Source organism: Balaenoptera physalus (genome assembly GCF_965194825.1).
Source record: "Balaenoptera physalus genome assembly, chromosome: 13".
Lineage (NCBI taxonomy): Eukaryota > Metazoa > Chordata > Mammalia > Artiodactyla > Balaenopteridae > Balaenoptera > Balaenoptera physalus.
Window position 1 is genome coordinate 64,444,129 of NC_138892.1, and position 25,957 is coordinate 64,470,085.

The 25,957-nt window shown below is 55.9% G+C and overlaps 1 protein-coding gene across 2 annotated transcripts; it reads right to left on the reverse strand.

The window, feature by feature from the left end:
* Nucleotides 1-784: 784 nt before the first annotated feature.
* ASIC1 (acid sensing ion channel subunit 1) lies at nt 785-24,997 on the reverse strand. 2 transcript variants are annotated; one of them, XM_082421399.1, is made up of 12 exons: nt 24,098-24,997; nt 22,900-23,277; nt 22,135-22,330; nt 5,382-5,532; nt 4,619-4,746; nt 4,172-4,322; nt 3,738-3,794; nt 3,099-3,252; nt 2,624-2,715; nt 2,348-2,427; nt 2,155-2,259; nt 785-1,996 (listed from the first exon to the last, which is right to left on the reverse strand). In XM_082421399.1, exons 2-12 carry the CDS (start codon nt 23,259-23,261, stop codon nt 1,892-1,894), a joined length of 1,581 nt encoding a protein of 526 aa, XP_082277525.1. In that variant the 5' UTR covers nt 23,262-23,277; nt 24,098-24,997; the 3' UTR covers nt 785-1,891. The 2 variants fall into 2 exon arrangements, with proteins under 2 accessions (XP_082277525.1, XP_082277526.1); XM_082421400.1 differs by lacking the exons at nt 22,135-22,330; nt 22,900-23,277; nt 24,098-24,997 and adding an exon at nt 8,003-9,527.
* Nucleotides 24,998-25,957: the final 960 nt, after the last annotated feature.

A 25,957-nucleotide genomic window follows, 5' to 3' on the forward strand; every position in this document is an offset into this window, starting at 1 on the left:
CTGCTTCCCTCTGGAGAAGTCTGATCTCTAAGGAACTCCTAGGAGCCAAGAGTTCCCAAAGATCCTCTATCCTCACTCTCCAACTGCAGGCCAATGCACAGGTGACCTGCCACAGGTCTTGTTCTGGGGTTAGAGACTGAGACAGCTGGGCAGAGAAGGCCTGTGAAGGGGCAGGGCTCTGGCCTGGGAGGAATGCCTGGTGGAGGGGGCATGGCAGGTACTCTACCTCGCTGGTTTCTCTTTAAGGTAGGAAGGGAGGGACAGAACAGCAGAGCTTTCAACTTCCCCTCTAGGCCTGTCTCTTTCTTCCCACTACCAAACTGTACCTTACCAGAAAATATAAGTGGTGGGCTTGGGTATTAGGTGAGCAAAGAGGCCTGGGCATCCAGAAGGAGGCAAAGGCCACTGACTGAAGACCTCAGCCTCTGCCTGTCAGCACCCCGCTGCTTCAGCTGCAGAAGTCATCAACCCACAGCTCCCTCTGTCTCTGCAGATCTCAATCCCATGGGTAGGGGCTCTCTCTGTAGCAACCCCCTTCCATGGGGAGGCCACAGTCAGCTAGGCAAAGGACATTGGTGTGGGTGAAGCAGGGGAGGGAATGTTAAGGCTGCAGGGAGGGCAAAGGGTACCCAGGTTGGGGAGAGAAGGTGAGGCCAGAAAGAGGCAGAGCTTGTAATTCACAGCTTCCTTTATGTCGCCACCAAGACAGTGCGAAGGTTACAATGCGCGTGTCGTCTCCTTGTGCTTCTTAGAGGGATGTGTGTACACAGTACAGACACCAGGGGAGAGTCCAACTCTTTATACAGGCGAAGGCATTCAGAGACCAGGGAGGGGGTGGAAACACAGAAGGGGAACTTGGAGTGGGAGGGTGGTTCTTAGAGACAAGAGGGGATGAAGTAGAGACAGAGTCAGGGGAAAGTATATACAGAGATATAGCAATATAGAGTCTGTATCATATAGAAATAGAAAATGCAGATGAAGTTGTTGAGAGAAGCAAATCACGTTGTGGGAGAGGACTTGGGAGAGTTCCATAAGAAAATTTATGGATGTGGCCCTCTGCAGGGGCCCCTGGGAGAGGGACCAGTGAGGTTAGGCACCAGTGCCCCTCTCCCTGAGCTGGAAGCCAACCAGCTGGATGTTTTATGGGATGGCAGAGGAGGGCCGCCTCTTGGGATTTCTCTCCAGCAGCTCTGGGGTGGGGGTGAACTTGTAGGTATCAGGATGTGGCCTACAGCACCAGGGCCACATCTTGTCCCCAGTGCCACTTCTTCAGGGGATTCCCCACCCCTACCTCCCTAGAGACTTCACACTGTGTGAGGTGGTGGGGAGGGAACAGACACGACTCGGGTTCCTGCCTGGAGACTTGGGGTTGGGGGCGGTCACTGGGCTGAGAGGGTCTCTTAAGGCTGGGGAAGCCCCCCCTACTAGCCCTCCCCTTCAAGGTACATTCTCTGGTTTGGGGCCAAATTCCAGACCCCGAGGATCCCCTCCACCCCCCACTGGGAGGGGGCTTTGGTGACTGGTGGCAGCAAAATGTAGGTGGACACTCAGATGACAGACAGCCAGACAGACAGAATTCAGGCTGGGAGCTGTGGGAGGCAGCATGGAGCAGAGAGGGGCAGCCTGAGGTCACTCGCCCCGTTCTCTCTTTTTAGTTTCTGTTTTAGATTAGTTTTGTTAAAAAAAAAAAAAAAAAAAAAGAATGGGATAGAGGCAGGGAGACGACTCTACGGTCAAGACTCCTTCCTCACCACAGACAAGAGGAAAGGACCGCCCAGGAGTGGGGGGCTGCCTTGGATGGGGGAGTGAGTCTCCAGGGTGGGGCAGCTGGGGGCCCCCTTGCTCTCCTAGCCCTCCCCATCTAGGCCTTTGGTACAGCGGCCTGCGGGGCTCAGCAGGTAAAGTCCTCAAAGGTGCCTCGGGCCGGATGGTGAGGTAGGATGTTGGCAGCATACGTCATCCCGGCAGGATGGCCCCGGAGGCTCTCACACGGGTTCTGGGGGAACGGCACAGGACAGGCACTGGTTATCGGAAGGGCCACAGGTGCCGCTGGGGCATGGGGGAGGCAAAGGAGAAAAGGTGGCAAGGGGGGGGGGTCCTGGGGTGGTCGGGGAAGGGATGGGGCGGGAGGGCGCCCCTCTCTCGCTCCCTCACGTGTCTTTTGACGTCATCCAGGCTGAGGGCCACGCCCTTGTCCGCGCTGCTCCGTTTGGCCTCCTTCTGGCACTTCCCTCGTCTGCACAGCTTGTGTTTTATCACCTGGGAGGGAAGAGGGGTGGTGGGCGGGTGGGCGGGCTTGAACCCCGCCCCTCCCGTGGCTGCGTGCAGGCGCCCCGCCCCCACTTACCTCGTAGGCGTAGTCGAAGAGCTCCAGCACAGTCAGGATGCTGGCCCCGATGAACAGACCCATCTGGCCTCCAATGTCACCTGCAGGGGGGCCCACAGGGAGGTCAGTGGGGTCAGGACACAGGGGGAGCGGCAGAGCTCATTGGGACACGGGAAGGCCCCTGGGGCTGGCAGGGGAGGAGGCCTTGTGGGACGGAGGTGAGCAGCCTGCTTCGGGTGGTAGCGTGTCACACCATGCCCACGGCATGGAAGGGGACAGGTGCCATCAGCAGCTCACCCAGGAGTCCTGCGATCTCATAGGCCTTCTTCTGCTCAATGGTCTCATAGTTCAGGACTTCAAAGAAAATGTCCAGCACCAGGATGTTCTCCCTGAAAAGAGGTTGGGAGAGGAGACCTCGGATCAAGTCACATCTCTGTCCCTTACTAGCTGGGTGACCTTTGCAAGTTATCCTCTCTGAATCTCAGTCTCCAATATCTATAAAGCAAGATGCTGATGTGGATACCTGCCTTTTAGAGTGAGGATTAAATGTGATGGTGTAATTGAAAAGACGCTCCATGCACCAGCAATTGTGAGGTGATCCCAGTTACAGCAATGAGGATGAAGAGAGGAGGAAAGAGAAAGGGGTGCTTTCCCTGTTTGTTCTGCTTGTTCTCAGACTCTTTGGTTGCCTTCCCCATGTTATCTCAGTTTCCTCCTGTCTGCCAACCCCCATCAGAGCCCGCCCATTACCCTTCACAGTCAGAGCCCTTACCCTATGTACTGCTCAGACTTGTTGAACTTCTTGGCCAGGTACTTGGCTGATGCTTTGCTGGGAATCTTGACCATGGACAGCTCCTTGCCATAGCGAGTCAAGTTGCAGGGCATTTCACACACACAGTACTCCTGGTCCTTCTCCACCAGGAAGTCTGTGCCAGCCAGGTGAGAGGTGCCAGCTGAGTGATGCCCTTCTGCCAGCACCTTCCCGACACGCACATCCTGGCCCTGCCCAAAGGAGGCCTGAGCCCCCTTCTCTTTTTCTGACTTGTCCTTCCCTTTGGCCCTGTGCCCACCTGTGCTGATCCTCACCCAGACTCTCCATGGATATTTCTTAATCCTATATCTCATTCTCTCAGGGCCCTCCAGGGTCAACCAGCTGAGGTGCTCATGAGAGGTGGGTGAAGGCCTTCTGGGAGGTGAAGGCCACCCCTCCCAGATGACCCCTGTTCATTTTCCACAGGGGCCTCTAGAGATGCTATTCCTGGCCTTGCTAAAGTCAGACACAGGAGAGTTCAGGTGAAGCCTGATCCAGAAGTTATGTGAAGCTTCTGGGAGCTTGCTCTGAAACCCCTATGCATACGGCTGGCAGCTGCTCGTTCCCTCCCGCAGACTTCCCTGGGACGGGGGCGCTCACCCAGGGCAGGGTCTGCACACTCCTTGTACTGCTCTGGAGTGCAGTATGGGGCATCCCCTAGAGAGGAGAAAAGACAGGGGTACAGGGTGGAGATTAAAGGGGTCTTGTGACGCTGGTGGTACCAGCGTCACAAGAAGCTGGGAGCTGGGAGAGGGTGGGAGGGTAGGAATAGTCAGCCCCCAGTCTGTCCTGGAAGTGACCTACCCCAAAGTCCATACCCCCTGGACCCTTCTGACCCATCCCCATGGGTCCAGGCAGGAATTGAGGTCGGAGAGGCAAGAGCCATATGGGTATGGACCGGGGCTGGAACTGGGGTGGAGAGAAGCCAGCTGGCCTTGCTTGCATGTTGGCAGAGGTTAACATGCATGGGGAGCCGGTGAGGGGCAGTGCAGGCTGAGGGGCCCAGGACCGTGTTTGGAACTTTGGGGCCTGACCTGGCATGTGCACCATGCGGCAGTTACAGTTCTCCACCAGGTAGCGGGTCTCACAGTCGATGCGGCAGGCGGTAATGCTGTAGGAGTCGAAGAAATCCAAGTCCATGGTAACAGCTTTGCAGGTGCCCCAGGGCGGGGGCAGGTAGATGAGCTGCTGGGAGAGCCGGGGAGCTGGGGGGTGTGGGGACTTCTCCCCGAGTCACCTTGATGGACTTGTCTGACACGATGCAGAACTCAGGGGTCCTGCCCCCTCTCCCTGTGCAGCCTCTGAGGGTCTCCGAGTTTACGGAGCATCCCATTCATTAGATCATTCATACTTCTGACTAGTCAGATGGCTACCCAGGCCCTAGCTCCCCCGTCCCTCCCATTATTGGTTGCCCACCACTCCACCTCCATCATGAGCCTCCAGCCACCCACCCTGGGACCGGCCTCCTGTGGCCCTCTCACCCGCTGCTCTTGACAGGCCACAAAGGTCTGGAACCCTGGGGCTACACCAAAGCCCAGCTGGTCGATGAAGGGAGGTTCATCCTGACTGTGGATCTGCACTTTGATGCCCGCTTCGAAGGACGTCTCATCTAGGGGAATGAGAGGGGTGTGTGTTGGGAGGGCTTCTTACTCCCTAACCTCCTTCAGAGCTGGGGGCATCCTACCTCTCCTGAGATAACCACAACATACACTGAGACTGGGGGAGGGTAGTTAGTCCAAGGGCCCCTGGCCCATCCCCAGCCTCCTTCTGGTTTCACCAGCTCCATGCTACCCTGATGACCCCTGAATCCTACATACTTCTTTTCTTACCTGGCTTCAGTCAGGCATCTCGGTGTTTCAAATTATTTCTCACTGTCTCAGAGGCTCTCCATTTCTCCCCCTCCTTTTCTCCCTTCTCCCCCACGTCTCTCTGTCCCAAGGCCCCTGAGACCAGACAGACGGCAGGCAGCCCAAGAAGAGACGGAGTTATTTATAGAGTGAGTGGTGGCCACGGATGGAAAGGGATGGCTGGTTACCTTGGAGAGTAACTGAGCCAGGAAGGGGGAGCCAGGGGAATGTGAGTGTGGCAGTCAGGTAGAGTGGAGGTGGAGATGGCGAGATGCTGGAAGGAAGCGAGGAGAGCCCACGCCCTGCCTCAGGCCCACAGTAGAGCCCAGGAGCCCCCCGACGGAGGCTGAGGCCCGGAACCACAGGGAGGGGGGCCCCCCTGAGAGAGGCAACATACCGGTCTCCCCCCACACGGGCAGGTACTCGTCCTGCTGAATATCCAGCATGATCTCCAGCCCATTGCCTGTCCCACCCTTCATGGTCTTCAGCCTGGGACGCCCATCTCGGCCAGAGTTGAACGTGTAGCACTTTCCATACCGTGTGAAGACCTGGTGGGGGCAGAGCGGAGAGCCTGAGAGTCCTGCCAGTACCCTCTGCCCACCAGGGACTGTCTCCAGACCCTCCAACTGGTGGAGTTTCAACCCTTCAGGAATGACCCCTCCTGAGCAGCCCACTCTCCACTTGTCCTCCTTCTCACCCGTTCTGTCCTTCTTTTCCCTGCTGTGTGCCCTGCAAGGTTGATCCCTGTGGGGTGCACTGCCTGTGCTCCTTTGCCACCTGGATGGGCTTTGGGTTGGGTTTGACCAATGGGAGGTATCAGTAAGGGATCAGAGGACAGAAGGAGGGAGAGACAAGGGTATTTATCTGCAAGTGTTCTCGAGGTGGCTTAGACCCTTCGTGACCACAAATCCTGCTAAGAGGGCTCCCTGTATAGCACTGTTGCCTCTTGATGTTCCTTTAGCTTGAACATGACAATTTCCCACTATTTCTAGGTGCCTCAGGCCCCCTCATTTGTTTCCTTAACTCTGCCCACAATTCTATAAACAGTCCCTTTGTTAGTCTTTTCAACTAAACTATTCAAGTGTTAACCTTTTTCCCACTGGGACCCTAACATACACACCTCCATCATCTGGAGCCCCTCACTGCCTGGTCCCTCCTTGGGACCCTCTCCTCAGGCCCAGGGCCTTCTGAGACTTATCTTCTCTTCTCCTGGATTTCACCCCGGGCACCTGAAATCCTGCTCTCCCCAAGACCAAGCTATGCTTTATAGTTTCCTCTGCTATTAGTCCCTTATGTCCATCACTGTTCCCTTATCACCAGAACCTGAACATCCAGGACCTGGCATGTTCGTCAATGCTGGTGCAGAACTATGAGGGCTGCAGAAGGGATCTCAGCCCTGGGGGCAGTCCCCTGACTCCATGCCACAGAGCAGCCCTTATTGCAGCCCTGAGTACACAGCCATAGAGAGAAAAGTGAACCTATTCTTTATGGCCCTTTCCCCACAGCTTCCCAGAATGCCTCCAGGTTCCCACAAATGGGGTGAGTGTGCTTCAGCTACTGGGCGATGGTGACAGAGTCCATCAAGCGAGTCATGAGGTGAATACAGACACAGCCCAAAGAAAGAGAGAGACAGAGTGTCAGGCGAGACTGGAACAGGGAGGCGGTAGGGGTTACTAGTCAGTAGAGTCTTTGCCCCCTTCCCCCTTCCTGGAACAACCTCTTCCTTCCCCCTCTGGAAGAGAAAACCGGTGCTATCCGCCATTTTGTGGGTGAAGTCCAGAGAGGAGGTAGAGAGAAAACTCCTAATCCCCCAGCTCCACTACCAGGCTTTGTGGCTTTCAGCCACAGGGTCCAGGCTGGACACGCACCCCTGCCTACCCGCCACCTGGGGATGTGAGGGACTCCTGGGTGGCTGAGGCCAGCTGGGAGCTGCAGCCTTGAGCTGGCTCGGAGGGCTGTGCTGCTGACCGGTGGACTGTGCTGCCACCTGGTGGTGCTGCCTGAGAAGTGCCTGCTCCAGCCTTAGATCCCGAGAAAGCCAGGTTGACCCCTTCCTCGGTCCATGTTCCTCTACCTCCTGGCCTGTCCGAGGCCCAGTGGCCAAAACCTCCAGGTTCCTGTCTGTCTGTAGTCAGTCCAAGATGCACTGATATGATGACACCCACCTGCCCCTGAACTAGGGAAAAGGTGGGGGACTGGGAGACGGGTGTATGGGAAGGGAAGGCCTGGCATCTGGCACTTGTAGGGGACAGAAGGGGACCTGTTGAGCCAGACGGAACTGGAAGCTGAACTGGGGAAAGGATGGGGTGCCGCTTGGTCCCTCAGCAGGGAAGGCCCTAGACTCTCCTAGTGAGGGCTTCCCCTGGGAAGAGGGTCCGTGGCCACTTAGAGATGGAGGGGGAGTGGGGAGGATTTAGAGGAGGCCTGTTATTCTCCCTCACCACACACACACACACACACACACACACAAACACACACACTGCAGGAGGAGCACAGGAAGACCACGTGAGGATGCTGCTGACAGGCATGCTGGGGTGGAGGGGGTATATCCCCAGCCCTCTGCCTCCCTTCCACACCCTTCTCTTGCGCCTCCAGAGACCAGGGGGCACCTGCCCCAGCTCCAGTACAGGGGTGATAGTCAACATTGTTAAGGCCAAGCGTAGGCACCCACCGCCAGATCAAAGGTTGACCTCAGCGATAGATTAAGGTGCTGACCCTGCTGGATCTAGGAAAGGGCTGGACATGCTGGAGGATATTCAGGGAGACACCAGGGGCCTCAGGGCAGCAACTAATTACCAACTATGTGTTTCAAGAGTCTAACAGGGAGGGCAGTATTGGCACAGCCCTGGAAATAGAGCCCAGCTGCAGACCCTGGGGCTCCCAGGCAAGCTCTGGCCAGGTCTCTCTCACAGAGGGTGGGTGGTCCAGGTGAGGTGGGGGGGGAGGCAGGATGGTTACCAGCCCCAGGAGGTGACGGTCAGGGTGAGCCACGGCAGACACTGTTGGGCACCCACTCACCACTGAGAAGTTGTGAGGGCCACAGGGCCCCCCGCAGTAGGAGCAATAGAGCAGCATGTCCTCCAGCCGGTGGCAGGAGCGATTGTAGAAGCGGTGCAGGTTAAAGGGCTCCCCAGAGAAGGCCTCGGGCCCCGGTGGGGCGAGGGGCACCCCGGGGTCATCGCTTTCATCCAGCCCCAGCATGGGGGCCAGGTAGAGCAAGTCGGGGTAGCTGAGCTGGGAGAGCCGCACGGCATTGGTGTTGCAGAGGGTGACCGCCGGGAAGGCCAGCTCCGTCGTGGCCACTTCATCTAGCAGAGTCACATGTGGGTAGCTGAGGTAATAGGCAACTCGATCCCCGACCTGGCACAAGAAGGCACCCAGTGCCAGGATAAAGGCCGCTGCCCACAGGGCCTGCCGCGGCCCTGGACCCCCTTCCACAAAGATGTGGCTGGCTCCATGAAGGGTGCAGCTGTTGGCAAAGGCCACCAAGTCCATCGGTAAGTCCCTCTCTCTGGCCCCCTTCCTCTCTGCCTCCTTTTCCTTCTCTTCTCCCTCCTCTTCTGATTCTGAGTTGTCCCGCTGTTGCCGCTGGTGGGGACCCCAAATATCTCCCAAGGGCCCTGGGGCCTCCTCTCCAGAGGAGAATGACACAGAGCAGAAGATCTGAATGGGCATCTTCTCCAGGGGCTCCCTGGCACCAGGAGGTGGGCAGGAGAACAGGGGAGGAGATGTGATCCTAGGCAGGGTCCGGCAGTCCTCTTGCCAGGTCTCTGCTGCCTGGCTGGCCGTCCTCCCTTGCCAGGGCCTCTGTGGCAGTGTGGCTGAGGTGGGGAGGGGCTTAGAGAGGAGAGGAGGACCAGCCTGCCCTGTCAGGGAGGCGGCTGTCTGAGCCGATGAATAATTGATGGCTGTGGGAAAGGGAGGCCGATGGAGAGGAGCAGGGCCGGAGCCCCTTTCCCGTCACCAACTCCAGCAGGACAGACAGGGTCGAGAACAGAGTGGAAACGCTGGGAAAGCCCGGGGGCTCCAGGGGAGTTGGGACCTAACAGAGTTCTCTGCTCTCACTGCCACGACTTGGGCCAGCAAGGGTCTCTGCCCATCCCCCAAGACACACACCCTCAGGCTCCCTCTCACCCTCCCCACCTCAATTCTGAGTCCTCTGCCCTCATTCCCACCTGGTCCAGTCATTCCTCTGAGTTATCTGAGCCCCACACTCTCTCGGCACCTCTAATTAACCTCTAATTCTTCCCTAATTCCCCCTGACTTGGAATCTCCCCAGTTATTTTATGGAGCCCCGCAGTTCTCCCCATACACCCTTACACTGCGGTTCCCCCTAATTATTCCTCTGATTCTCAGTTCCCTTCTGATCACTGGGCTGACCACAATTTACTCTCAGTTACTTCCTGAACCCCTGGTTGCCCCGAACCCCTACTCTCTCCCTGACCTCTGGTTTCCCTCCAGCCATCCCTGACGCCATTGATCCTCCCCTCCCTCCCCTGACTCCCCCCAACTCTACTTCAGTCAGCATCCCACCACCACCACACCGAGCTGCACTCCCTTCTGTGGCTTGGGGGGCAGCCCAGGTTCCATTAGCAGAGGTCTCTCACTGACCACAGACTCACTTATGGCCAGTTCCTGGCACTGGGGGGAGGGACCCTGTCTCTTGCAGCTGAAAAGCTTCCTGGCAGATCACCGCTCCCCCTCCCAGCTTGCCCATCCCCCAGCAGTCCAGGAGAGCAGGTGGAGGAATTCTCTTCTGGTGGGTGGAAGAAACTGAGCTCAGAACCGGGACAGGGTCCTGGGTCAAGTGGAGAGTGTTGGGAATAACCTGGGGTACCCCCAAACCCTCAGCCTCGCAGAAACCCCCAGTCCCTCAGTCTCTGAGTCTCCTCTCGCTCCCAGTTGATCAGTCCCTGCCCCCAGGCCCCTGGCCCCTCTGTGTGCTCTGATTACTCAGGGCCACTGGTTGAGGAACTTGAGCCACCAGCCAAGTCTCCAGGGCCTAGAAGGTGACCTGAGGGGAGGAGAGGAGGGGAGGGAGGGAGGGGAAACGTATTAACCCTACCTCCACAGAGCCAGAGGAGGACCAGTGGGGGTCAGACAAGTCTACTTGGGCCTTTCCATTCCTTAGCCATCCCACAGCCCCAGGCTCCTGCCCCCCTTTCCCTCCCCCCTCCCTGCTCCCACATGTCTTCCCTCCTCCGTTTGCATGCAGAGAGCCTGGAACGTGTTGGGGATGGCAGGCAGGGTGCCAGGTTCTAGCAGAACTGACTGATATGGGACCTCTGGCCTCAGCTTTGCCGCTAGGGACACAGAGGCCCCGGAAGAAGAGCAGCCTTTGAGATCTGGTCCCTCTCCATCCTCATGCCATTGCCCTCAGACTGATCTCCCACTTTTACCTAAACAACCACCTCCCAGCTGGTCTCCCTAACTCCCTGCCTCCCTGCAGTTTCTCCCCACCTTTAGTCCATGCTATGTAATTCCGACCACCCTTCCACATAAAGACCTTCTCTCACTCCCCAGTGCCTCCTGGTAAAATTCAACCCCCGCCACCCCGGACCTACACGGCCTTGGCAAGTCACCCTCCAGCCTCACCTCTCCACGCCTCCATCCCACCTAGTCCAGGGTCCAGCATCCAGCCACCATGTCCTTCTCCCATCCCACAGACACACGAGGCTCATCCACAGTTCCATGCCTTCCCTGGACTCCACCTGGAGAATTTCTACTCATTTTTCAAGACCCTGCTCACAGGTTACCTCCTCCGAGAAGCCTTCCCTGACTCCACAGGGCATAGTTAGTGCCCACTCAGGGAACAGACTGAAGGGTCCAGTTCTGCTCCAGTCCCTTCAAGCATGAGTAGTGATCAGTAGCTCCTTAAGGGCAGGGACTGTGAGAATGAAAGAGCAGGACCCAGGGGCCACGTGGAGAAACAGTAACCAGAGACAAATCACTGCAGAGATGAGGAGAGACCTCCCACCTTCAGCTGTTGTCCTCAGGCTTCTCCTGTATGAATTCGCGGGTTCTTCTTCTGTTTCCTGTCCTGTGTGCATTTTCTTCCTGCCTACGGGACCTCAGCTCTTGGAGGGCTTTGCGCGTCCCCAGGACGCGTTTCAGAGGTGAGTTCCAGACTTGGGTTGGAGGTGGGCCAGCCTAGGTGGAGGCTTGAGCTGGGAAAGCTGCAGCTGCCCATGCGTCCCCACACCCACTAGAGGGCATTGTTCCCCTCCTGCAGCCTTTCTGGAAGAGGAAGTAGATTGGACTTCCAGAGGGAAGAAACTAAGGCTGGGAAGCTCCAGGCGCTTCACCAGAGCGTAGGGTGTGCACACACGGAGCAGCTTCAGAGGACAGCAAATCTGGTGTGGCTGGACACTTCTTCCCCCACACGAACACAAAGACCTACACTGCACACCTACACAGCACTACACACAGACACACAGCCCTCTTGTGGGCAACGAAGACACACACACACACACACACACACCAACTACTCTTCCTCCCTCCTCCATCCTCTAACATTCTCTCCTCCTCATCTCGATCTAGTAGACAAATCCACATTTTTCACAGTAATGGGGAGGTGAGGAAAGGATCAAGCAGCACACACAGACCCCCGAGCATACGCAGAGGAGAAGTACCCAAGCAGACACGCTCGCAGAACGACACTCAATTTTGAACCCTCTATCCAAAGATGCGACCCCCTCCCCACATCACTCCCTACCCGGTAGGTCTCTTAAGCTGTGTGTGGCCACCCAGTGCTTTCTGACTTTCTCCACATCTCTTTCTGAACTCCGGTCACCCCTCACATCTGTGGAATGTCTCCTGCTTTTCAACTGATGCCTCAGGGGATTCGTATACAACCCAGCAAAATAAGCAGGTTTGCGTAATTTCACCCCATTTGACAAATGAGGAAACTGAGGCACAGTGACCTGTTCAAGTCTCGTGGAGAGCAAGTAGTAGGCTTGAGACTGGAAGTAGGTCATCCCTCTCTAAATCCCTTCCTTCTTCTCCATTCTTTCATTTACCCATCAAATATTTCCTGAGTGTCCATGTGCTGAGGACACGTGGAGAACAGATAAGGGACTGGGTCCTTGTGGAGCTTATTATCTAATGAGGGAGAGTTTTTTTTAATCACAAAAATAAGTATTTAATTGCAAACTATGATAAGTGATATGAAAAAAATAATATGGTTTCATGGAGGTGAATGACAGGGGAATCTGAACCAGACTGGAAACTGAGGAAGGTTTCTCTGAGAAAGTGATGTTTGAATTGCAATCTAAAGAATAAGGAGGAGTGATTAGGTAAAGGTCTGTGTGTGTATGTGTTGAGGGGCAGGCGGTGTTCCAGAGAACAGAGTCAGTGCAAAGGCTCCGAGAGGAGAGAGCTGAGAAGAGGAGGATATAGCCGGAGAGCAGGCCCTTAGGGCCTTGGAGGCTGGGTAAGGATTCTGGTCCCATTCCCCATGGAAGGATTTCAAGTGATCAGAGCAGTGTTTTGAAGAGACCACTCTGGAGGAGCCCGAGGGATTCTAGAAGTCCTGTTAGGAAGCCATTGCAGCGGTCTAGGTGAGACATGGAGCAGTGGGGTGGCCTGGAACAGGGGGATGGAGTGGAGATGTTTGGGAGTCAACACCGGCAGACCTGGTAAGGGAGGCGAGGGAGATGGAGTGTCAGGGATGGTTTCTAGTTTGCATAAGTGGGTGAATGGCTCACTAGATCAGGAACACAAGTACAGGACTAGTTTGGGAGCTAAGACGATGAACTTGGTTTGACACATGCTGGTTTCTTAGGGTCTTGGGGAGATGCAAGTGGAGATGTTAAGTGGGAAATTGGCCACTGAACTGATGTTAAGAGGAGAGAGCCGGGCTGAGACATGCATTTGGCAGTTGTTGGTGTGTAGATGGTAACTGAATTCACGAATGAAGATGAGACTACTCAGGAATAGAATACAAAGTTTTTTTAGAAGAGATAGAAAGAAAAATGGCCTGATGTGGCAGTACCCACCCAAGCTAAACAGAATCCTAACCTGTGACTTAACCACAGCTCCTAGTTATATACCCAAGAGAAATGAGTGCATATGGCAACCCAAAGACATGAACAGGGATGTTCATAGTAGATTTATTTATAATAGCCCCAAACTAGTAACAACCCAAATGTCTAGCAAGAGTAGAATGGATAAACAAATTGTGCTCTATTTACATAAGGCAGTACTACACAGCATTGAAAAAGAACTAACTACTGCTATATACAACGAGACTGAATCTCACAGACATAGTCATGAGCAAAAAAAGGACAGACACAGACACGTATACACTGCATGGAGGATACATATAGTCTAGGAAGTTCAAGAACGGGTGAAACTTATCTCTACTGACAGAAGCCTGAATGTGGTTAATTCTTGTGGGGTAGTGTTGACTAGGAGAGGGCCCGAAGGAACTTTCCAGGACACTAGAAATGTTTTACAATTTTATACCAATGTAAGTACATACCGATGTAATATGTCAAATATTACATTGTAAGATACACCAATGTAAAAATATACTAATGAAAAATTCATCAAGCTGTTCCATTAAATCATAGCCCCACAATTTAAGAGAAGAGGAAAGCTTGGGATTGAGACTTGAGCAGTGCCAACATTTAATGGCCAAGTGGAAGAGCATGAACTGGCACAGAGGCAGGAGTGGCTAGACAAAGGAGGAAAATCAGGCGAGTACCGTTGTTAGGAAAGAGAATAGTGCAAAACAGAGGTGGTGGTCAACCATTTGGAATGATTTTGAGACATCAAGGATAAAAAATGGTTGTGGGGGCTTCCCTGGTGGCGCAGTGGTTGGGAGTCTGCCTGCCAATGCAGGGGACATGGGTTCGGGCCCTGGTCCGGGAGGATCCCACATGCCGCGGAGCAGCTGAGCCCGTGAGCCACAGCTGCTGAGCCTGCGCGTCTGGAGCCTGTGCTCCGCAACGAGAGGCCGTGACAGTGGGAGGCCCGCGCACCGCGATGAGGAGTGGCCCCCGCTCGCCACAACTGGAGAAAGCCCTCGCACAGAAACGAAGACCCAACACAGCCAAAAATAAAATTAAAAAAAAAAAAAAAAATGGTTGTGGGTTTTGGAAATATGGAGGTCACTAGCGGCCTTACCAACAACGATTTTGGTGGAGTGCTGGGGCCGGGGGAGGAAGGCAGCCCGAGTGGATCAGAGAGTGAGATGGAGATGAGAAAATGGAGACAGTGGAATCTACGCATCAATTTTAAGAATTTTGTCTGTGAAAAGAAACAGATACTGTGGGAGCTGGAGGGGGCTGTGGAGTTGAGAGACGTTTGTTTATTGGGTTTTATCTTAACCTAAAGCCTGGTACATAGTAAGTGCTCAATAAATGTTAGCTGTCATTATAGCTATACATTTTTTTAAATTTATTTATTTTATTTATTTATCTTTGGCTACGTTGGGTCTTCACTGCTGCGTGTGGGCTTTCTCTAGTTGTGGCGAGCGGGAGCTACTCTTCATTGTGGTGCGCAGGCTTCTCATTGCGGTAGCTTCTCTTGTTGCGGAGCACGGGCTTTAGGCGCGTGGGCTTCAGTATTTGTGGTGCTCAGTAGTTGTGGCTCGCAGGCTCTAGAGCGCAGGCTCAGTAGTTGTGGTGCGCGGGCTTAGTTGCTCCGTGGCTTGTGGGATCTTCCTGAAGCAGGGCTCGAACCCGTGTCCCCCTGCATTGGCAGGCGGGTTCTTTTTTTTTTTTTTAGAAGCCCGGTCTTTTCTTCTCAATGTCACGGTAAATCCCTTAAAGCTGACTTGGGCTGATTCTTATCTATGAACTTCACAGTACCCGGGAATTTACCCAGTAAGATTTCAATAGCTGTGTCTCCTCTGCGTGCAGGGAACAAAATCAGGCATTTCCACATGGCCAAGTGCCTCCGTGCAGTCGGTCCAGGCCAGCAGGGCAGGTGGGTTCTTAACTGCTGCGCCACCAGGGAAGTCCCTATAGCTATACATTTTTTTTTTTTTAGCTATACATTTTAAGATGGGAGAATCTTAAGCATGTTTCAGTGTCAATCGGAAGGTTCCACTGGAGAGGGAGAGACCGACTACAAAGGAGGGAGAGGCAGAATCTTTAAGGTAAAATTCCCATAAAGATAGAAGGAGATCAGATGGTAAGAATAGGTTGAGATTTCAGCCTAGAGAAGATGGATGTTCCCCTCTGGGGGCAGGTACCCGGAGGAGCGGGGAGATCTTGTCTGAGGCTTCTATCTTCTCTGTAAAGTGGGAGGTGAGGTCATCTGCTGAGGGTGAGAGGGCGGCTAGGAAGGGTGGTGGTTTGAGAGGCGTAGAAAAATTTACAGTAATCACTGGGGAGAGCAAGTTGACGGGAAAACACAGTGGGGTTGCCAGGGCAGCACTGGCATGTTGATCATGAACACAATGTGATTCCAAGCCGTGTGACTTCTTCTGGTAGAGCGTGGCTGAGGAAGCCAGTGGCGGGTCCATCTAAGGCTGGGACTTGGCCAAATGGTGCAATGAAGACGCAGAGGAGTTACAAGATGGTGTACTCAGACTGAGGCTGGGGTTCTTCTCTTTCGCATCCTTTTTTTTTCCCTTCCTGCCTCATCACGCCACCTCTTTACAGAGCATGGGCAGCTGGGGAGCCGGGCACCCTCCTCCACCACACATCCCTGCTCCTATGGTCACGCGTGAAGAAACCGGGCTTAGAAGATCTGAGGTCACTCTGTCATTTACTGGTTGTGTGGCCTCAGGCAAGTCATGTTAACACCTCTGAGCCTCAGTTTCCTCATCTTTCAAATGAAGATATTAACATCTTCTTGCCTCCCAGAATTAGGAGGATCACAGGAGCTAAAGTAAAGGGAATTTGTAAACTGCAAAGCATGACAGAAAGAGAAGATTAATTTGGTGGATATGTGCTCTGCATGGGGCCAGAGGTTCGTGGGCACACGAGCTCTCTCCTGCAGACACATGAAGAGAGCTGCGTGTGCCCCTGTGCACATCCATGCCTGTCCACATCACACCCTAGTCCACGTCCGCATTCTCCCGCTCTCAGACATGCACAGGGAGGTGCACATGTGTGCTTGCACACCTGGGGCACACGTGCAGTGTGTGGTGAGGAAGCCTGAGTTGGCTGCTCTCCATGGTCAAGGCCACTGCAGCAGTCTCTCCCGGAGGGATGTTCCCAGCCGGGCACGAAGAGCCGACACACCAATCAGAGACACTCAGCTACACAGCAGATACTCAGCTACACAGCCCAACCTCCCAGGCCGCCAGGACTGTCAGCCACATCAAGGGGGTGCAGATGAGAGGAGTGGGAAAGGGTTTTCTTTCCAAGAATTCATAGGAGCTCAGAAAAATCACAGCTTGCCCTCCCTCTCCCTCAGGAGTGGCCTTGGAGAGCCTGGAGTGAGAGCCTCTGTCCTTAGAGCTTCTTAAGGGAACTTTCCCTCAAGGTGACTACACAGCAGTCTCATGTTCGTTTTAAACTTTTCCACGAGGAAGATGTCTGATGCATGTGTCCAGGAAACGGTACTGCACACCCATTCTACACATGGGCCAGCGGGGGGCTTAGCCAGAGTGTCCCAGGGGCTGAAGGAGGGGCTGCCCCTCGGCAAAGAATAAAAATCCATTTACAGCCCCCTTTGCTCACAGGAAATTGAGCCTAGAAGCTGAGAAATGGAGCCAGATGAAACTATGCCCAAAATAGAACCCAGGAGTCCCAGACGCGTCCTCCACCCAAACCAGGCTCCCTTCTCCTTCGAGCTGTCTCCTTCCCTGCTTTGCCTCCCAGAATCCCCACGCCAGAGTTCTGACCAGAAGGTTCTCAGACAGAGGGTACAGACATACAGGGTACAGACATAAAGTAAGGGAAGGCTTGTGCCTCGGGAACCTGACCAAAGACCATGACCCTTGCTGGAGAGAACTAGACTGGTCATCAGCTGGGAGAGGCTGGGCTGGGGGGTGACACCACACATTCTGTAGAACTGAAGTTTCTCTCTTTCTTTCTTTTAGGCTGCGCCGCACGGCTTGTGGGATCTTAGTTCCCCAACCAGGGATTGAACCCGGGTCCTCGGCAGTGAGAGCACAGAGTTCTAACCACTGGACCGCCAGGGAATTCCCAGAACTGGCGTTTCTGAATAGCTGAACTGGGCTGGGGAGGTTGGAAGGACCCCACCTAGATGTGGAGGGTCCTCTCATCCCTGGCACGTGATTCTCTGCTCCGAAGCCCTTTGGCTTCCCTTAGTACCACCCTGCACTCTGAGCCTCCGGGGAGTACTGCACGTGGCTCGAAGCTCCCTGCGGGCAGGGACAGGCTCCGCCTGTTCACCGCCGCCCCTGGTGCCCAGCACGAGACTTGGCACTCCCAAGGGGCTCTGTCGGTGACGGGAAGGAATCAAGCGGAGCTCGACACTCCCAACTCCAGCCCCTCGTGCCTACTATTCAGTCTCCCTCACCATCCCCCAGGAATTGAAACTGCCTTCCACAAAGCTGAAGCATGCTCCCAAGCCACCTCCACCCACAGCGGAAACGTTCAGACCTCTCTGCAGGCCTCCCCTCTGCTTCCTGGATGCACACCGGGTGCAGTGGCGGCCCTACCATGGAGTTCTCCACGGGCTGGGGCAGGAGAAAGCCCAGGGCTTCGAAGCAGTGCTCCTCCCCACCCCTCCACTTCCGGCTCTGCCCCCAGAGCTGCTGACTTACATCAACTCCCTATTACTTTAGCCAACAGCCGGAGATCAATTAACTGAGAGTAGCCTCTTAGCTGACAGCCGTCTGGGAGAGGGGCAGAGTCAGAAATGGCAAGGGATGGGGGAGGAGAGGGCGGGGGTGAGAGAGGAAACTGAGTCACCTGAGGGAGGGGTGTGTGTGTGTGTGTGTGTGTGTGTGTGTGAGAGAGAGAGAGAGAGAGAGAGAGACCCCAATGCAGGGTCCCCTGGATTCTTGCAACTGGCTCAACTCCAGTCTCCTCCTTCCAACCTCAGTCACTTCTGAGGGAGGGAGGGAGGAAGAGAAGGGAAGGGTAAGGCTGGAGGAGGTATCCAAGAACGGCTAGGGCAGGGTGCCCCTCTTCCCAAGCTAACCTCTCCACTCCAGCCTCTCCTATCCCTCTGCACTCCCTGCATGCTCCCCCGTCCACACCCCACCACAACCCCACACAAAGACGACTGGGCTTCTGGGTGGGGTAGCCCCCAAACCCTCCTTTCTTCTCTGTGTGTAGCAGTGTGGGCAGCCCTTCCCTTCAGCAGCCCCTCCATCCCCTGCCTAGCTGGAGGGAACAGGCCCAGGGAGTGAGGTCGGGCCCTCCCCAGGGACTCCAGGTCTGAGCTGCTGTGGGGTGGTGTGATGAGGGGTGTCAGTGAAGGGGCAGAGCCGGCCCTGGGGATAAGGAAGCTCCCATTGCTAGTCCTGGCTCTCCCTGGGACATGCCATCCCTGGCTCTTCTTGCTTTAAGATGACCTCTCCCTCCAGCTTCTGGGTCTCAGGATCACCCCTCTTTTATATCAGCATCTCACCTCCTCCAGGTGCTCTAGAAGAGTCCTGTCCACCTCCAGAACCTTGGGGGGGTCTCTTTGCCCACCTCTCCTCTGGGAGATTGCCCCCACTCCAGGGTCCCCTGGACTCTTGTCCTCCTATCCCTTGTCCCCCAATTCCACCCTCTCCTGAGAGAATATTATCCCCACTGCATACCCACCCCCAGGATTTCCATTCTCTGCCCTCCCCTTCCATCTCTTCCAGGGTTCAGAAATGAATTCCCACTTCTCTCCCCCAGGCAAAGGCTCTGGGACTCAGCTGGAAGAGGGCAGTGGCATAGGGCAGACCAGGCCACCATCTGCCAGCCCCCTCCCCTTGGTGCTGTTCAGCATTCCAGCCACATCGGAGCTCCCACTGCCAGGGACAGATAAGGTGCAGCTGGAGGCTGGCACCAGCTGCGACTGTGCTCACCCCCCCAACACCCCACTCCTACCCAGACTTCGGCGGACAGCTGCACCCCCGGGCCCCCTCCATGGAACCCCTATCCTGCCTTGGCCTGGCTGGCCTCAAAGCGGGGTGGGAGAGTGGAGCCTCAGACCCTGTTGCCCTGGCAACCAAGCACCCCACCGAGAAGGAAAAGAGGAGGGAAGAGGGGGCCTGTGGGTGGGTCTTTGGTAGCTCTTTTAGTAGCTCAGGAGAGAGCTACTGAGGCCTACCCAGTTGGGCTGCTGGGGGGACACTCTTCCCATTGCCCTCTGCCTCTTCAGTCCCAAAGGGTTTCCAAGCCAGTTTCTCCCAGGTTTAGCCCAGGTTTCCCCCACTCTCCCAAGCTGACTCAGCCACAGCTGGGGGATGGACCTGGCCAAACACCTCTTGGACCACGTTCATCCCCTGAGGTTCAGCTGGATTCAGAAGCACATCTGGGGGGAATGCTTGTCGCTGCAGACCCCCACCATGGGAGCTGAGGTGTCTAAGGGACCAGAGGATGCCCTTCCTATGCCCCCTGCACTGTCCTCCAGGAGCAAGATTCCTATTGTTGGATGATGGTCGCACTTGGAACCCACAAAAGAGTCCACATGTGCCTGTGCACACTCTATTTTGCAAACACTTTGAGCTGGACTCGGACCCCCAGTTAAGAACCTCTGCTCTCAAGGCAGCAGAAGATGCCAAGATGGTCTCCCCTAAGCTCTGACCTGAGAGAGAGATGTTTTCTGTCAGTGCCTCATCTGTCCAGGGGCTAGACACACGCCTCGTGTCCTAGCAGAGACCAGCAAGGATGGAGAGGCAGATGTTAACTATGGAACCAGGGAGAGGAGGGAGAAGGTGGAGCATCAGGCAAGGGGTATCTGTGCCCCTTAGGACCAGGGAGCTGGAGGAGAGTGCCAGCGCTCTTCTTCTCCACCAGGGAGATGTCAGACACGGACTCACAATGAGACTCCCATCTGTGTAGGGACATCTCTTATGGGCAGAGTAGAAAGGGGCTGTTGAGATCAACCTGAGAGGACAGAAGGAAGGTCTGAGGGGTTTGGGTCCAGCTACGTTCAGGGTCAGGCCTTTGACATGGGCTCAGAGACAGCAAAAACCTGGCTCCTGACAACCCAGAACCAAGAAGTGACAGTGCTGGGCCTGTGGGATCCTAGCCATGTATTTCTCCCCCAGCAAGAGAAAGAACTCACGCTGCTCCAGAACTTTGTGAACCAATCATATCTCCATCTGACTGTGTAGGGTTGTCCCCTCAGACAACATGGACCAATCACATTTCAGGGTCTCCATTTCCATGAACCAAACATATCTTAGCACCACCACTTGGAATCTTTCTGGACGTGAGGGACAGATGGAGCCTCAACTGTATACTTTCTATGAACTCCACTTTGTTCCTTAGCACCTTCCCAGGTTGAGCCAAGCAATTCCCTTCCTCATCCAAACACTACAAACTATTCAATCTAATGGGTTTTCTCTATCTTTCTTGATGGTTCCTTCTGTTTGTGTGTGGGGTATGTTGCAGAGCAGGAGGCCTCTGGCTTTCACTTCCACCTTCAACTACAGTTCTACTACCCTTGGGAATATAGTTGGTGAGCCTGGGAGCCCTTTGGTCTTGGGCCCTGGGGAATCCAGCACTCTCCTGTTTTGAGGAAGGAAAAGTGGGAAGGAAATGGTTCTTGCATCATGCTAAGCTCCCTATGAGCTTGGCTCAGCAAGGACTGTGGTCATGTAAACTTTGTCCAGCAGTATTGACAGAGGCCCATGAAACTGGTCTCAGATAAAGGCTTAAAGAGATTGGGAAGTCGTGTGTAACTTCAGCAGGAAAAAACAAGCATGACTATGGTTCCAACCTTTCTACACAAACAAATGCAGTTCATGCTGCCATAATACTAGGGAAGAAGCAAGCAAGTGTGGGAGAAAAGGGGAGCATCTGAGAGTGGAGAACTGGGGGCAGGCATGGACAGAAAAAGACTCCTAGGGGAGCCTGGGTTTTCAAGAGCAATTGTCAGAACTGGAAGTGGACATGATGACTCCAGGGTCAGCAATATTAACGCAAAGAGCACACTGCATTGGGACTGAATGAGACATGAGTTCTAATCCTGAGTCTGTCACTAACCAGCTCTGTGAGCTTGGCCAACTCATTCTACCTCTCTGTCTCAGCTTGTTAAATAGAGATAATATGACTATTCATCCAGGGGATTGAAGGACAGTCTAGAAAGCATTTGGAAGAGTTCCAAGCACCAGCCTCACATTTGGTATACTTTTGCATACATGGCTCCAGGTCCTCTGACCTCTTTCCACAGTCCCTGCCTGTTTCTAACCCCCCAGGAACCTGTATGACTTGCCCATGATCACTTGGCACATGAAATGCCAGTCAGTTCCCCTAACCCTCCCTGGGGCACTGGCTTTGAGGCAGCCCCATCTGTGTGTGGAGGGTATGAGTATCTGTGGGGCATCTCCATTTTAAGAAGCAAAGGGAGTCTCCAGTTCAGCTATGACTGTGTAGCCCAAGTCATCTCTTCTTCCTCAGACCCTGACTCTGTGGGCTGGCAAGGGGGGAACCCAATCAGACTGTGTGTGTGTGTGTGTGTGTGTGTGTGTGTGTGTGTGAAATGGCTGGGGTAGGGGAGGGGTGGCACAGAGAGAATTACCTGTCCAGTTTTTTAAGAGAAAACTTCCCTTACTTCCCATGTTTCATGGTGCTTCTCAGACTTTAACTCAAACTACCTGAGGGTTTTGTTAAACTGCAGGTTCTGATTCAGTAGGTCTGGGAAGTGGGGTGGCAAAGTCCTACATTTCTTTCAAGGTCCCAGATGATGGTTCTCGGACCTCATTTTGAGTAACAAGACTGCAGCTTACCCATCACCACCCCCAGTTCTGACACCTGTGACCCAGAAGGTAAGCTTGATGGGGTCAGGGGCCCTGCCAGGCTGTGTGTGTGTGTGTGTGTGTGTGTGTGTGTGTGTGCGTGTGCATGTGTGTGCGCGCACACTATAGGCTCTCTTTCCTGCCATCACGGACACAAGGCTGAAGCCGAGGCCCTCACAAAGAGCAAATGCGTCCCTGAGCTGAACAAAGTACCTGCGTGCCAGAAGCGAACCCTAGGGACACACAACTTCCTCCCCAGAGGCCCCCCGCTCCTAGTCCCCTCCTCCTCTGGGGGCTGGCTGACTCACGCCCCACACCAGCCAGGGGGATCACTCACCACCTTGAAGTCCTCAGCGCTGCAGACCTCCCCCCGGAAGTGGCAGGAGAGCAGCATGTCTCGAATGTCGTGCCCCGCACGGTCGTAGAACTCGCGCATGTTGAAGGGCTTGGGCTTGAAGCTGCGGAAGTTGGCCTTGTCCTGCAGTATCTCCAGCTGCTTTTCATCTGCCATCTGTGTGTCTGGTATCTCGTACCTGGAGCAGGGTGGGGTGTGGTGGGGGTGTGAGCAGTGCACGGATCGGCAGGACCTTCAGTTCCTGCCTCCATCTGGGCCCGGTGTCCCATGCCCAACCCTGGGGGGAGGGCAGCATCCAGCCCTGGACAGAGGCATGAAAGGAGAGCTGGGTGTGTCTAGAGGATCTGCCCCGTGGGGTCTGAGAAGGCAGAGGATCGCAGTGGCTGCCCAGGGGCTGGGCATCTGAGCACATGGGTGGGCAGAGAGATCAGGGCAGGAACTATGGCTTTTATACCATAGTTTCTACCCTTTAAAGATGGTATGCCCGGATCCCCCAAGGGAGGAGAATATCGAGACATAGTGGCGGGAGGGTGGGCAAAGATCACTCCAGGGAGGGTGGCCATGTCTCACAGCTGGGATCAGAGATTGGGTGCCCCTAATTGAGTGCTTGGCAGTACCCCGATCTCTTTGCTGTGAGTGGCAGGTTTGGGGGGGCTGGAGGGCAGGGTGGTATGGGCTGTATGGTGGCTTAGAGAGGAAGCACCCTGACAGGGGGTCTGGCGGCCGGGATGGGTGGGAACCTCCCACCTGTTGTTGAGCAGAGCCAGCAGCTCCCCAGCGTGGTACAGGTCGTTCTTGGAGACTTGGCTGAAGCGGAACTCGTTGAGGTTGCACAGCGTGACAGCAGGGAAGGTGAGCTGGGAGGCGGCCACCTCGTCGAGCTTGGTGACGTGGTGGTAGTGGAAGTAGTACTGCACGCGCTCGGTGCACACACACAGCAGCACAGCCAGTGAGCCCAGGAAGCAGAGGGCCCAGAGCGCCCGCTTCAGAGACAGCCGCTCGTAGGAGAAGATGTGGGCCAGGCCGTGCAACGTGGAGCTGCTGGCGAAGGCCTGGATGCTCACCGGCTGGACGCCACCCACCTCCTCCTCCTCAGCCTTCAGTTCCATCCTGGCCGAGGGGATCCTGCGGGAAGGGGGTGGGGGAGTCTGTCATGGTCCTGGGATGAGAGTACACACAGCATCCCTCCAGATGTGTCCATCCCCATCTCCAGAGGTCACTGTCTCTGGTGTGCAAGCCCAGAGGTGGCTGGCTGGGGGACACACTCTCAGAAGAGGGTTCCTCCAAATGCAGGGGTTTGGGAGTCAGCTTAGGCCAAGAGAATGCTCTCCCAGGGAAGACTCCCAGGCCAGGGGAGACCCCAGATGCAGTCACCCGAGGATGAGAGGGAAGTCCCAGTGCTCCCACAGGCAGGCACAGGAGTTTCCTCCAGATGTGGGGTCACTCTGGGACGGGAATGTCCACCCATCCTGGAGACGAAAACTCCCCCAAATGGGCTGAACCCGGGATCAAGAGTTCTCAGTCAAGGGTGTCCCCAGGACTGGGCTTTCGCCCCCATGAGCTAGACCTGGGCCAGAAAACCCCCAGGGATGTGGGGAGGGGCCCACCTGAGTCCTCACCTGCGGGCGTCTCCGGTTCTCTGAACAGCGCAGGCTGTATGTGTGCATGTTTGGGATGGGGGTGGGGTGGGGGCAGAGGGCAACCCGAGGTGGCTGCACAGAGATGGGGGCGCGGGTCCCTCTGACAGCGAGCTGTCCCCGTCCCGGACACCCCCCCCCAACCCCGTTCTAGCTTCTCGACGTAGCCAGATCCCCTGCTCGGCCCCCGCCCCCCTCCCCAGCCACTGAGCAGCCCCAGAAGCTGGGGAAAGCTAGAGGGGAGGAAAGTCCCGGCTTCGGGGCGCTGGGGAGTCCCGCAGCCAAAGGCGGGGGGATCGGAGACCCACCTGAGGGGGGATTCGGGAACCCGGCAAGCGGCGGCGGGTCCTGGGGCGCGGGGCCGGACGCGGGCTCAGCGGCGAGCCTCGGAGGGGCTCATGGCCCGGAGCGGGAGCCGGCGGCCGCCGCGGCACGCCGCGCAGAGCCCTGCAGGGAGCGGCCCGCCCGGCCCGGCTCGGCTCGGCTCCGTACGCCCGCCGCGCGCGCTCCCTCGCTCGCCTCGGCTCGGTCCGCCCGGGCTTGGCGTGGTGCGCGGTGTGCGGTGCTCTCAGCCCCGGGATCTGCAGGGATCCATCGTCCGGCCGGGAGGCGGCGGGAGGGGAGGCAGAGGGGGAGGGGAGAGGGTGCGCGTGCGCGCCTACGAGTGTCTGCGAGGCTGTCTCTGGGCCGGTGTGCGCGCGGGGCCCCCGGACCGGAGAACGGGATCGAGGGCTCCCCCCGCTGCCTCGCCCCCTCCTCCCGGCCGCTCTTGGCGGCGCTGCCTCCCTCCGGTCCCGGAGCCGTCCCCCTGCCTGCGAGGCCCTATGGCTTGTGTGTGACTGTGTGTGGTGTGTGTGTGTGTGCGCGCGCGCGCGGGGGGGAAGGTGTCTGCCCCCAGCGTCCCCCTCCCTGCGCTGTCTCCTTCTGATCGATGCTCCTGCCTCTTGCTGCTGCTTCCTCTGGTGGCACGCGCGCGCGCGGGTGCGCGCGCGCGCACACACACACACACACACACACACAGAGGCAAGCTCCGAGTCACACTTGACTGATTCAAGCACTTGCCCGTGTGGAGACACACACACACATACAGACCAGAGTCACACCACGCCACTCACAGCCACACGCACCCCCCACAGACACCCACACACCCCAGAAGCCTGGCCCACGGGGCAGGAGCTCAAGATCTTACAAGTATTCACCTGCTCTTATCCCTGCTCCCCACCTACATGTGACACTGTACACACATGTACATATATAAACAAACACGCAGCCTTGGCCACCCAAACCCCATCCTTGTAGCCTTGGCCTTGCCTTGGGGAGGGCAGGTTTGCAGCTCCTCACTGCCAAACCTCTAAAGAAGGAGCAGAGAGAAGGAGGGAGAAACAGCCAGAGGTCAAGGGAAATGGGACTGAAGTCAAGAAACAGGGAAAGGGAAGGGAATGTGGGGCGGTGGGAGGGTGTAGGGTTGGGGGGAGGGGGACAGGATGAGGAAGGGATGGAAGGGGGAGCTGTACTCAGGGATGGAGCTGAATTCTGAGGCACTGAGACCAGGCCTGGGGGATGGGGGTGCTTCTCCTCTAGCTCGCACCTCTCTCCTCCTCCTCTTCCTCTCTAAGAGGTCTTGGGGGGCCCTCCCTATCCAATTAACAGAGAAGGAGCAATCAAAGGGAAGTTGTTAATTTGCTGATGCTCATTAGGGGCTCTTGGCATGAAGACTGTTGAGGTCTGATGGTGTCATATGATGAGGAGAGGGGTGGGGGTGGGACCAGAATTCTATCTCTAACCACTCCTTCACTTCACTTGCGGGCTGGTGCAGCACAGGGAGAGGAAGGTGAGAGGTGTGTTCCCAGGGTTTTAAGTTAGAATGAGAACCTGTAACGAGAAGAGGCTGGCACAGTAGAAAGAAGTGGGAAGAGAAGTTGTGAGGGGTTGGGGCCACGGGGCACACGGGAAGCCAAGGAAGGGAGCTGGAGATCCCTCGAGGGAGGGTTGGCTTAGGGCTGCAGAGGAGGGAGAGTACAATCCATTAACTGGGTACCTGGGCAAGGCACTGCCAAAAGGAAGGGAGGATCTTAGGTTCGCCTCTTGAATTGGGGAGCTGTCCAGCAGCACCAGGCCTTTCCGGAGGGCTGCCATGTCCCTGGGTAGCCACTGGGTGGCAGCACCCT

Excerpts from the sequence above, each read along its gene's own strand:
- ASIC1 (XM_082421400.1), bottom strand. The coding sequence starts at position 8,659 with ATGCCCATTCAGATCTTCTGCTCTGTGTCATTCTCCTCTGGAGAGGAG. Across the intron at positions 5,533-8,002 it reads GCCCTCACAACTTCTCAGTG|GTCTTCACACGGTATGGAAA; the intron begins GTGAGTGGGTGC and ends TGCCCCCACCAG. Across the intron at positions 2,716-3,098 it reads AAGTCTGAGCAGTACATAGG|GGAGAACATCCTGGTGCTGG; the intron begins GTAAGGGCTCTG and ends ACCTCTTTTCAG.